The 12,062-nt window shown below is 34.2% G+C and overlaps 1 protein-coding gene across 1 annotated transcript; it reads left to right on the top strand.

Annotated features, from left to right (window-relative positions):
- The first annotated feature begins 672 nt into the window (after window positions 1-672).
- On the top strand, window positions 673-2,055 carry LOC128132755 (uncharacterized). Its single transcript, XM_052769690.1, has one exon. It carries the CDS (start codon window positions 673-675, stop codon window positions 2,053-2,055), a length of 1,383 nt encoding a protein of 460 aa, XP_052625650.1.
- The last annotated feature ends 10,007 nt before the right edge of the window (window positions 2,056-12,062 follow it).

Raw genomic sequence — 12,062 nt, 5'->3', positions numbered from 1 at the left:
ATTTTTATGGGAGAATTTATTCCTGCTTGGAATTGGGATTTTAACAAAATTTTTACAGCTCCGATATGGACCATTCTAATTTTTGATCTAATCTCAACTGGAATACTTTTTAAGTTATTATGTATTTGTTCCTTAGTTAAAAGGGGTAGAAAGACAACTCCTATTGTATCTTTTATGTCTACGGACATTTCTTTAGTACTAACAAAGTAGAAGATTTCATTTTTCCTTTTAAGGGGATTTAGAATACTAAGTTTAGAAGGAACATTTTTGAAAATGTTTTCTTTCTTTATTTTTAAATCAATTTTCTTAACTCTAGAGAGAAGGTCTTGTTTTATTAAAAGATTTGCATGGAAGCCGTCTTCATCTTCAACATAAGTTAAGATTTGTTTTTCTTCTGAATTATTTTCTTCAGTGTTGTTGAAAATTATACTAAGAAAAAGTATAAAAACAAAAAGAAATACAAATCTTTTTGGAAAAAGAAAAGAAGAAAATTTTCACCAGGAAAATACTTCAAGAAACCATCAAAAGAAACACCTAAGAAAACTACTTCTTGTCCGCAAGGAAAGAAAAAATGTAGGTGTTGGATCTGCAATGAAGAAGGACACTACGCAAACGAATGTCCAAATAGAAAAAAATACCCTGACAAAGTCAAGGTTTTACAAACCGCTAACAATGGAGGCTATGAAGCTCTTGAAGAAGAGTATGATGGTACGCAACATGTTTTTATATATCATGTTGAAACAGAATCTTCATCAGACACTGAAGAATACGAATCAACAACGGATGACTCAGACTAGTCCCATACATACCTCGCTTTTCAGGGAGGAGGAGATTAACCATTTTTGCGTAAACCTCCAGAGGATTGATGATTCCCTTATCATGAATCTTACTAATCCAAACTCTATTTATGTTTCTGCCTTCCTTAACTTTAAAGGATATAAAAAATTTAGAGTACATTGTTTTGTAGACACAGGTGCATCTTTATGTCTTGCAAGCAAATTCATCATTCCGGATGAACTCTGGGAAAACGCTCCCAAAGAAATTAGTGCCACTATTGCAAATGGTGAAACCATAAAAATTAATAAAGTTTGTAGAAATATTAATCTCGAACTTTCAGGAGAACATTTCAATGTTCCCACTATTTACCAACAAAATTCAGGAATTGATATCATAATTGGTAACAACTTCTGTCAAGTCTATGGACCATTCATACAATGGATAGATAGAATTGCCTTTCATCTTAATAATGATATGGTAATTATAAAAAAGGTTACAGAGGCCTATAGCAAAGGAAAACCAGGTTTTCTTGAAACTCAAGAAAAAGGATCTAAAGAAAAACAAATTCCAGGTACTAATATAACTCATGAAGAGATTAATAAAGAAAGGATTATTTCTATTCAAACTACCAGGTTCAAACAGATTGAAGATCTTCTTGAAAAAGTTTGTTCTGAAAATCCTATTGATCCAAATAAAACCAAAGGATGGATGAAAGCTTCAATCAAGCTTATTGATCCCAAAACGGTTATTAGAGAAAAACCTATGGTTTACTCTCTACAAGATAGAGAAGAATTTTCCAAACAAATCAAAGAATTACTTGATATGAGACTAATTATAGAATCAAAATCCCCTCATATGTCCCCTGCCTTTCTTGTCAATAAAGAAGCAGAGAAAAGAAGAGGAAAGAAGCGAATGGTTGTTAACTACAAAGCAATCAATGATGCAACTATTGGAGACTCACATAATCTCCCCAATATGCACGAACTCTTGACTCTTCTACGAGGAAAAAACATTTATTCAAGTTTCGACTGCAAGTCAGGTTTCTGGCAAGTTCTACTTGATGAAGAATCGCAGCTTCTCACTGCCTTCACATGTCCTGATGGACTCTTTCAATGGAAAGTACTACCCTTTGGGCTTAAACAAGCTCCTAGTATTTTTCAAAGACACATGCAGAATGCTCTTCGAGGCCTTGAAGGTTTCTGCACTGTATACGTTGATGACATCATGATCTTCAGCAAAAATGAACAAGAACACTATGTTCATGTCACACAGGATTAGTGCCACTATTGCAAACTGCTTTGATACCAGTTTGGGTGTGTGGATGTGTACGGAATTTGTGTTTTAACAAAGAAGGGAATAAATATAAAAATTGTGAAAAGATAGTTTGGGTGTGTGGATGTGTACGGAATTTGTGTTTTAACAAAGAAGGGAATAAATATAAAAATTGTGAAAAGATGACTCTTGTATCAATAAATGTGTAATTGTGATGTGGTGAGTGTTATACTTACATGGATAGAAACTATTCAAGCCAGCCTGTGTCGTTCATTGGTCTGTGTGGTTGCTTTCCCTGTTGGCATGGTGCCTGTGGTACTGTTAATCATCGTCGACCTGACACTCTGTCACTTACAAGTTTCATCACTCTAAATTGTATGAACACTCAAAAATAACAAAACAAAGATTTATTGATAACAGAGTTCCCAAAATGGGAAGACTCTTACAATATTTTACATTTTTCCCCTTCTAAGGGAGGAATTACTCACTAGACATTGAACTGAGAATTTACTAGATAGAGAGTGTTTTTTCTTGCACTCGTTATTGCGATGTCCCTAAAACAAAACATAACTCTCAATTTATAGATACATTGAGAGGGTCTGATCCTTGCCTAATATGTCAGGTATGACGTTTTTATCCACTAAAGATTACATTATTGTGGACAGCTAGAAAGCTTCTAATAATGAAGAAAGGCATTATTAATTTGAGTGGCTGGGGCCATTTGACACGTGAAGCATCTTTCTTTAAGATGATGATGATTTGTCATCTTCAGAGGGGGGTCCCTCCATTGTCTCCGAATCTTTGCTTTCGCAAAAGTGACAAAGATGTTCTTCAAAAAGTTGTTCTGCATGTCGGCAGAAGTGTTGGCGTGTAGCATTGGATTATCTTTTGCTTTAAGTACTTTCTTTCGAAAGTTTTTAATGGATTCTACCATGTTGCTTGGGAAGAAAATGAGTTCTTGAAGGTTGCAACTTGGGTAGATATTGTCAATTAGTCCAGCTTGAAAGGCTTGGTAGACTAATTTTGCATCTGATCCTTCGAGGAAGTTGAACAGACTTTTTGTTTTCTTGTCCGTAGTGAAAAACTTTTCATGAACAAGGTCTTCTGGGCATGCAGCTCTTGCTTTCTTCCAGATTGTTCTGAAGTCTTCGAAAGAGATTTCAGGATGGTTAACCATTTGTTGAACGTTATTTGGAACGTCAAACCTTTGGTCTCTGTGAGCTTCTTTGACTTTATGAATTTTTGGTCGAAGAAGTGGTTGGTTAGTCTTGCTTGTATCGTCTTGATAAGTGGCAAGGCTTAATCTTGCAGATGCTTCATTTCTGAATTTTTTGCAAGTAACTTTATCAACTTTACAGAATGTTTCTGTAATTCCCCAGTCAGTATGAACACCGGCATGAGGTCCTTTGTAGATTACATAAAATCTTTCAGCTTCTTTGTTAAGAGCTTTTTTGTAATCTGGTGTAAACTCCTGCACAGATTTGTTAATGGGTGACAAAGTTGTCATTTTACTGATTCCTTCAGTACAAGGATTGGTATCAACCAACAAGCTAGTTTTTCCATCAGGAAGAGGAGTAGCTGTCTCCTTTATTATGCTTTTTAGCAAAGCATCAGCTTTCAACGGATTTGTTGATTCTTTACCAGGTGCCGTTTGCACTGGAATAGCCTTTGTTTTTGAGCTTTCGCTTTCCGGTACATTGGTGACCGTTGTTACTTGTTCATACAAGTTGATTTTCTGCTCAATTGCAGATAGCTCTATGAGGAGCATTTGTTTCTTCATCCTCAAAGTGTTGAGGTCTTCCATTTTTGTAAACTCAAATTTTGTTTACTTTTTTCTCTAATCTCCCCCTCTCTTTTTGTAGGTGAAGTATTTGTGAGGAAATATGTCTTGAGGATCATATCCTTTTATAGGGCTCGAGAGGAGCGAGTGAGATCATGGATGATGTAAGGTATACCTGAAGTCACGGGTGAGGCAGTCTGCCAGTACGTTTTTGTTTCCTGCGAGATGTTCAACAGTGAAAGTATATCGTGAAAACCACTCTTGCCAACGTATTAGCCGGCCTAATTTGTTATCTCCTGCAATCTTAGTTCGGAGGAAATAAGTAAAATTTTTATTATCTGTACGAACCAGGAAATTTACTGGTGTTAAATATACAGAGAATTTTGTAATAACTCTTTTTACAGCGAGTAATTCTTTTTCGTTACTATGGTAGTTTTTCTCAGCTGCTTTGAAACTTCCGGAGGTGTACCTGCAAATTTGTTCTTCGTTTTTGGGGTTTTTAGCTTTTAAAACACCTCCCCAAAATTCATCAGAAGCATCAGTTTCAATAATTAAACTGTCTTCAATGTTTGGAAGATAAAGTTTTGGAAAATTGATTAAAACTTTCTTTATCTTTTTGATGTAGTCTGTATCAGCATTTGACCAATTCCAAATGACATCTTTTTTTAATTTTGCCTGTAAAGGTTTTCTCATGGCTGCAAGTTTTTCAATATATGTTTCAGCATAAGTTAAAACACCAAGAAATCTTTGTAGTTGCTTTTTGTCTTCTAAAACATTTGGAAAGTCATGTAAATGTTCAAGAATATGCTTTTGAGGACAATGGGTACCTTCATTTATTTCTAAACCTAAAAAATTGATTTTTGTTTTGAAAAGATGAGCTTTCTTTTTTGAAAGTATTATACCATATTTTAAAATAGTTCTGAGAACCTGTGTGACATGAACATAGTGTTCTTGTTCATTTTTGCTGAAGATCATGATGTCATCAACGTATACAGTGCAGAAACCTTCAAGGCCTCGAAGAGCATTCTGCATGTGTCTTTGAAAAATACTAGGAGCTTGTTTAAGCCCAAAGGGTAGTACTTTCCATTGAAAGAGTCCATCAGGACATGTGAAGGCAGTGAGAAGCTGCGATTCTTCATCAAGTAGAACTTGCCAGAAACCTGACTTGCAGTCGAAACTTGAATAAATGTTTTTTCCTCGTAGAAGAGTCAAGAGTTCGTGCATATTGGGGAGATTATGTGAGTCTCCAATAGTTGCATCATTGATTGCTTTGTAGTTAACAACCATTCGCTTCTTTCCTCTTCTTTTCTCTGCTTCTTTATTGACAAGAAAGGCAGGGGACATATGAGGGGATTTTGATTCTATAATTAGTCTCATATCAAGTAATTCTTTGATTTGTTTGGAAAATTCTTCTCTATCTTGTAGAGAGTAAACCATAGGTTTTTCTCTAATAACCGTTTTGGGATCAATAAGCTTGATTGAAGCTTTCATCCATCCTTTGGTTTTATTTGGATCAATAGGATTTTCAGAACAAACTTTTTCAAGAAGATCTTCAATCTGTTTGAACCTGGTAGTTTGAATAGAAATAATCCTTTCTTTATTAATCTCTTCATGAGTTATATTAGTACCTGGAATTTGTTTTTCTTTAGATCCTTTTTCTTGAGTTTCAAGAAAACCTGGTTTTCCTTTGCTATAGGCCTCTGTAACCTTTTTTATAATTACCATATCATTATTAAGATGAAAGGCAATTCTATCTATCCATTGTATGAATGGTCCATAGACTTGACAGAAGTTGTTACCAATTATGATATCAATTCCTGAATTTTGTTGGTAAATAGTGGGAACATTGAAATGTTCTCCTGAAAGTTCGAGATTAATATTTCTACAAACTTTATTAATTTTTATGGTTTCACCATTTGCAATAGTGGCACTAATTTCTTTGGGAGCGTTTTCCCAGAGTTCATCCGGAATGATGAATTTGCTTGCAAGACATAAAGATGCACCTGTGTCTACAAAACAATGTACTCTAAATTTTTTATATCCTTTAAAGTTAAGGAAGGCAGAAACATAAATAGAGTTTGGATTAGTAAGATTCATGATAAGGGAATCATCAATCCTCTGGAGGTTTACGCAAAAATGGTTAATCTCCTCCTCCCTGAAAAGCGAGGTATGTATGGGACTAGTCTGAGTCATCCGTTGTTGATTCGTATTCTTCAGTGTCTGATGAAGATTCTGTTTCAACATGATATATAAAAACATGTTGCGTACCATCATACTCTTCTTCAAGAGCTTCATAGCCTCCATTGTTAGCGGTTTGTAAAACCTTGACTTTGTCAGGGTATTTTTTTCTATTTGGACATTCGTTTGCGTAGTGTCCTTCTTCATTGCAGATCCAACACCTACATTTTTTCTTTCCTTGCGGACAAGAAGTAGTTTTCTTAGGTGTTTCTTTTGATGGTTTCTTGAAGTATTTTCCTGGTGAAAATTTTCTTCTTTTCTTTTTCCAAAAAGATTTGTATTTCTTTTTGTTTTTATACTTTTTCTTAGTATAATTTTTCTTTCCAATATCAAAGTTTTTGAAATCAGAGAGAATGCTACAACAATCTTTGCTTATAGTTTTAAGCTTTTGTTGTTTATATCTGTCTTGACAGATTCTATCAATTTCTTCTTTTGCAATTTTTGTTGCGTAAGAAAGACTGGTTTGCTGGATTTCTCCAGTAGCTTCTTTTTTCCATCTGTCTGTACAGGTTTCTCCAATAATTGGAATTTTCATGAGATAAGCAGATATCCATTGCGCATATTCACTTCTCTGTGGAATATCATACAAATATGATTCATACATACATGTGTATTTGTCGAGAAGACTAATATCATGTAACTGGAGTTTAGTCATTGAAACTCTTGCTATGTCAACCTTCTTATTTATGGTGAAGTCTTTATTAGAAATATAATCAAGACCTAAGAAAGTAGTGTATATGACATTTATGAGATTATCAAAAAGATCTGAGCCATGTAGTTCTTCATTCCAATTATTGTTTCTTAGGAATTTCTGCACGATTCCATCAGTTTTGTGTTCTAAAAGTAGTAGAACATTTTTTGCTTTTTCAAATTCATCTGGATTTGTTTGTAAGATTAGTGAAATCTCAGTAACCCATTTTTCTACAACTCTTTCTCTGAGTTTTAAATCTTGGATACAATCAATATTGAGTACATTGATCGTATTGGGTCCTTGGCCACTATTTGGAATTCCATTGTGGACAGGCATTTTGAACTCGTATTTCTTTTTATTGCCTCTTCTTGTGGCTGTATAAGAAGATTCTGCTTCATCATCTTCCATATCTGAATATTCGAACTTAACAGTTTTTGTATTTGTTTTAAAATTATCTTCTTGTTCTGATTCAGTATCGGGTTCATTTATTTTAGTCATTCTAAAATATTGATCAAAAAGTTTGGGTTCTTTTTGATACAATTCTTCACATTCTTCAGTTTCTAAAGATAAAAGCTGAATAAGCTTTTGGTCAGTTTTATCATAATCTTCATATTGAAGGTTAAAGAAATATTTCTCGAGACGTTCAGAGATTGTTTCTTTCATTTTTATTCTTTCTTGAAAATGTTAATTTTCTGGGAATCTTTTGAGCTTCCTAAGTCAGGGTTTCCAATACTAGGATTGGGGGGTGAGTATTTCTTAAGACCTGAATATTTTCCAGGCTTGGTTTTTTGTTCTATGATGGAGATATTCTTAATGTGCTCAAGTATGTCTTTATTACATGGGCAAGAGTCAATCTTTTCAGATAACTCTTTGGTAATGTCTGCAATAATTTTTGCAGATGCTACTTCCAACTGGGTAATGGTTACATATTTATTGAATGTTAAGTCCATGTTTATAATCAGCCCATCAATTTTTTCATTAAGGAGATTGATTGATCTATTGAGCTCGGGTATCGAGGTGGTTGATCTATTGAGCTCGGGTATCGAGGTCATCCTATTAGTTGTTTTAATTGATCATGTATATTAGTGATCTTAATGTTGGTTTCCTTAAGAGTTCCCTCAATATTTGCCTTCTTGGCGACTTCTTCAACAAATTGGTTGTTTTTTAAAGAGCTTTCTAAAAGAATTGAATGTTTGTCAATAGACTGGGTTAACTTGATAGTTAATTTATTTTGTTTTTCAATAACTTCGAAGAATTTTTCAAAATCTTTTTTATCAAGATTGTTTTTAACCATAAAGGCTAAATCGTTTTTAAATTGGTTAAAAGGTATTTTATTTTTTGAAATATCTGTAGAAATATCTTTTGAAATACCAAGATAATGGCTTATTTTTGAAGTTTTTAAAAGACATCTTGCAATGATTTGGTTGAGATTATTGCAATGATTTACGATTGTTTGAACACCAGCTTTACCAGAAGTAGAGAAAACGTATTCTTTCTTTTCAGTATTATCGTCAAGAGTTTTAATTTTGACTGTTTTACCTTTTTTATAGAAATGAGGAAAATCAATTTTATTATTCATTTATAATGTCAGTGATTTGTTTGATATTCTGGCGTAGACTATCAATTTTTAAAGACATGTTTCTTATTAGGTTATTATCTTTTCTCTCCGAGCTTTCTCCTATGTGGAGTGAATCCATAGAAATTCTTGGTCTAAGAGTTTCTCCTAGAGCTTTTTTATTTCTAGCTATATTTAAAACCCAAGAGTTTTCTTGAGGATTTATGTCGCAGAATTGTTTATCTTTGACATGACCTATTTCTGAAAAGACATCATCAAGTTCGATGTACTCGTCTTTCTTATAGTCTATGCTATGGTGACTGTTGGTCAGGGCATATCCTATGAGATATGTTATGGTGAAAGGTTTATCACCTGGACTCATTAGGTCACTTCTTTCAAAGTGATGTATAAAAGATAAGGTTTTATCTATATTTGCAGATTTTAAATCCAGAGCAAACTTTGGATAGACTGAAAACATAAACTTTTGGTAAGCAAGGTTTCCCTTTGCAGCACCTAAGATGCAGTCCTGTCTGTCAGTAATTCTGTTGTCAATTAAGGCCATTTTTATGGGAGAATTTATTCCTGCTTGGAATTGGGATTTTAACAAAAATTTTACAGCTCCGATATGGACCATTCTAATTTTTGATCTAATCTCAACTGGAATACTTTTTAAGTTATTATGTATTTGTTCCTTAGTTAAAAGGGGTAGAAAGACAGCTCCTATTGTATCTTTTATGTCTACGGACATTTCTTTAGTACTAACAAAGTAGAAGATTTCATTTTTCCTTTTAAGGGGATTTAGAATACTAAGTTTAGAAGGAACATTTTTGAAAATGTTTTCTTTCTTTATTTTTAAATCAATTTTCTTAACTCTAGAGAGAAGGTCTTGTTTTATTAAAAGATTTGCATGGAAGCCGTCTTCATCTTCAACATAAGTTAAGATTTGTTTTTCTTCTGAATTATTTTCTTCAGTGTTGTTGAAAATTTCATTATTCATTTTAAGAAAAGCTAACAAGTTAAAATAAACTTTCTGAGTTTTGAAACTAATTTTTTATTTCTATCAAGATGTTCTTGATGTACTTTTTGCTTATGCAGGAGATACATACGTATATTAACCAAGTTTGGTATATATTCGTGAGTATGTTTATTTTGTGCTTGTAGAATTCTGAAATCTATATGCACCAAGTCTTTTTTATTATTGAAAAGTATTTCTTTATGGTGATTTATTTCAATCTCTTTATTATGAATATGTTCAAACTTTACTCTGTAAAGTGTTTTATTATAATGTAATGCCATATTTATCAAGGCTCTGATACCAGTTTGGGTGTGTGGATGTGTACGGAATTTGTGTTTTAACAAAGAAGGGAATAAATATAAAAATTGTGAAAAGATGACTCTTGTATCAATAAATGTGTAATTGTGATGTGGTGAGTGTTATACTTACATGGATAGAAACTATTCAAGCCAGCCTGTGTCGTTCATTGGTCTGTGTGGTTGCTTTCCCTGTTGGCATGGTGCCTGTGGTACTGTTAATCATCGTCGACCTGACACTCTGTCACTTACAAGTTTCATCACTCTAAATTGTATGAACACTCAAAAATAACAAAACAAAGATTTATTGATAACAGAGTTCCCAAAATGGGAAGACTCTTACAATATTTTACATTTTTCCCCTTCTAAGGGAGGAATTACTCACTAGACATTGAACTGAGAATTTACTAGATAGAGAGTGTTTTTTCTTGCACTCGTTATTGCGATGTCCCTAAAACAAAACATAACTCTCAATTTATAGATACATTGAGAGGGTCTGATCCTTGCCTAATATGTCAGGTATGACGTTTTTATCCACTAAAGATTACATTATTGTGGACAGCTAGAAAGCTTCTAATAATGAAGAAAGGCATTATTAATTTGAGTGGCTGGGGCCATTTGACACGTGAAGCATCTTTCTTTAAGATGATGATGATTTGTCATCTTCAGAGGGGGGTCCCTCCATTGTCTCCGAATCTTTGCTTTCGCAAAAGTGACAAAGATGTTCTTCAAAAAGTTGTTCTGCATGTCGGCAGAAGTGTTGGCGTGTAGCATTGGATACTTCCATGCTATTGTTCATGAATTTTTCGCCAAACTTGGAGGCTTGACGAAGATCTTCTTGGCTGGTGTTGTTGTAACTCCAGCTTGTAATTATACAATGCGAGTCGGTATAATTAATCTTCTTTTTTGAACCAGAGATAATCTCGATGATTTTTTCTGATATTCTTCTTAAACCATTGATGCGATTGGGATGAAGAATCTCTGTAAAAGGTAGATCTTTGTCTTCCATTGGTTGAGATTGTTCAATATCTCTATTGGCTTTAGAAAGACCAATTTCCAGAAAGTGGTATGGAGAAAGAGTTGATTCTTGAATCCATTCTGGGAGTGAAGAGATGCATCTGATGTAGATCGGATTATCTTTTGCTTTAAGTACTTTCTTTCGAAAGTTTTTAATGGATTCTACCATGTTGCTTGGGAAGAAAATGAGTTCTTGAAGGTTGCAACTTGGGTAGATATTGTCAATTAGTCCAGCTTGAAAGGCTTGGTAGACTAATTTTGCATCTGATCCTTCGAGGAAGTTGAACAGACTTTTTGTTTTCTTGTCCGTAGTGAAAAACTTTTCATGAACAAGGTCTTCTGGGCATGCAGCTCTTGCTTTCTTCCAGATTGTTCTGAAGTCTTCGAAAGAGATTTCAGGATGGTTAACCATTTGTTGAACGTTATTTGGAACGTCAAACCTTTGGTCTCTGTGAGCTTCTTTGACTTTATGAATTTTTGGTCGAAGAAGTGGTTGGTTAGTCTTGCTTGTATCGTCTTGATAAGTGGCAAGGCTTAATCTTGCAGATGCTTCATTTCTGAATTTTTTGCAAGTAACTTTATCAACTTTACAGAATGTTTCTGTAATTCCCCAGTCAGTATGAACACCGGCATGAGGTCCTTTGTAGATTACATAAAATCTTTCAGCTTCTTTGTTAAGAGCTTTTTTGTAATCTGGTGTAAACTCCTGCACAGATTTGTTAATGGGTGACAAAGTTGTCATTTTACTGATTCCTTCAGTACAAGGATTGGTATCAACCAACAAGCTAGTTTTTCCATCAGGAAGAGGAGTAGCTGTCTCCTTTATTATGCTTTTTAGCAAAGCATCAGCTTTCAACGGATTTGTTGATTCTTTACCAGGTGCCGTTTGCACTGGAATAGCCTTTGTTTTTGAGCTTTCGCTTTCCGGTACATTGGTGACCGTTGTTACTTGTTCATACAAGTTGATTTTCTGCTCAATTGCAGATAGCTCTATGAGGAGCATTTGTTTCTTCATCCTCAAAGTGTTGAGGTCTTCCATTTTTGTAAACTCAAATTTTGTTTACTTTTTTCTCTAATCTCCCCCTCTCTTTTTGTAGGTGAAGTATTTGTGAGGAAATATGTCTTGAGGATCATATCCTTTTATAGGGCTCGAGAGGAGCGAGTGAGATCATGGATGATGTAAGGTATACCTGAAGTCACGGGTGAGGCAGTCTGCCAGTACGTTTTTGTTTCCTGCGAGATGTTCAACAGTGAAAGTATATCGTGAAAACCACTCTTGCCAACGTATTAGCCGGCCTAATTTGTTATCTCCTGCAATCTTAGTTCGGAGGAAATAAGTAAAATTTTTATTATCTGTACGAACCAGGAAATTTACTGGTGTTAAATATACAGAGAATTTTGTAATAACTCTTTTTACAGCG

This window comes from Lactuca sativa, chromosome 3 (assembly GCF_002870075.4).
Source record: "Lactuca sativa cultivar Salinas chromosome 3, Lsat_Salinas_v11, whole genome shotgun sequence".
NCBI classification, from domain to species: domain Eukaryota; kingdom Viridiplantae; phylum Streptophyta; class Magnoliopsida; order Asterales; family Asteraceae; genus Lactuca; species Lactuca sativa.
Note: the sequence above shows the minus strand (reverse complement) of the source record. Positions and strands in the feature narration are given on the sequence as shown.

What these genes read in the sequence shown, in the direction of transcription:
- LOC128132755 (XM_052769690.1), top strand. Translation starts at nt 673, where the DNA reads ATGGAGGCTATGAAGCTCTTGAAGAAGAGTATGATGGTACGCAACATG.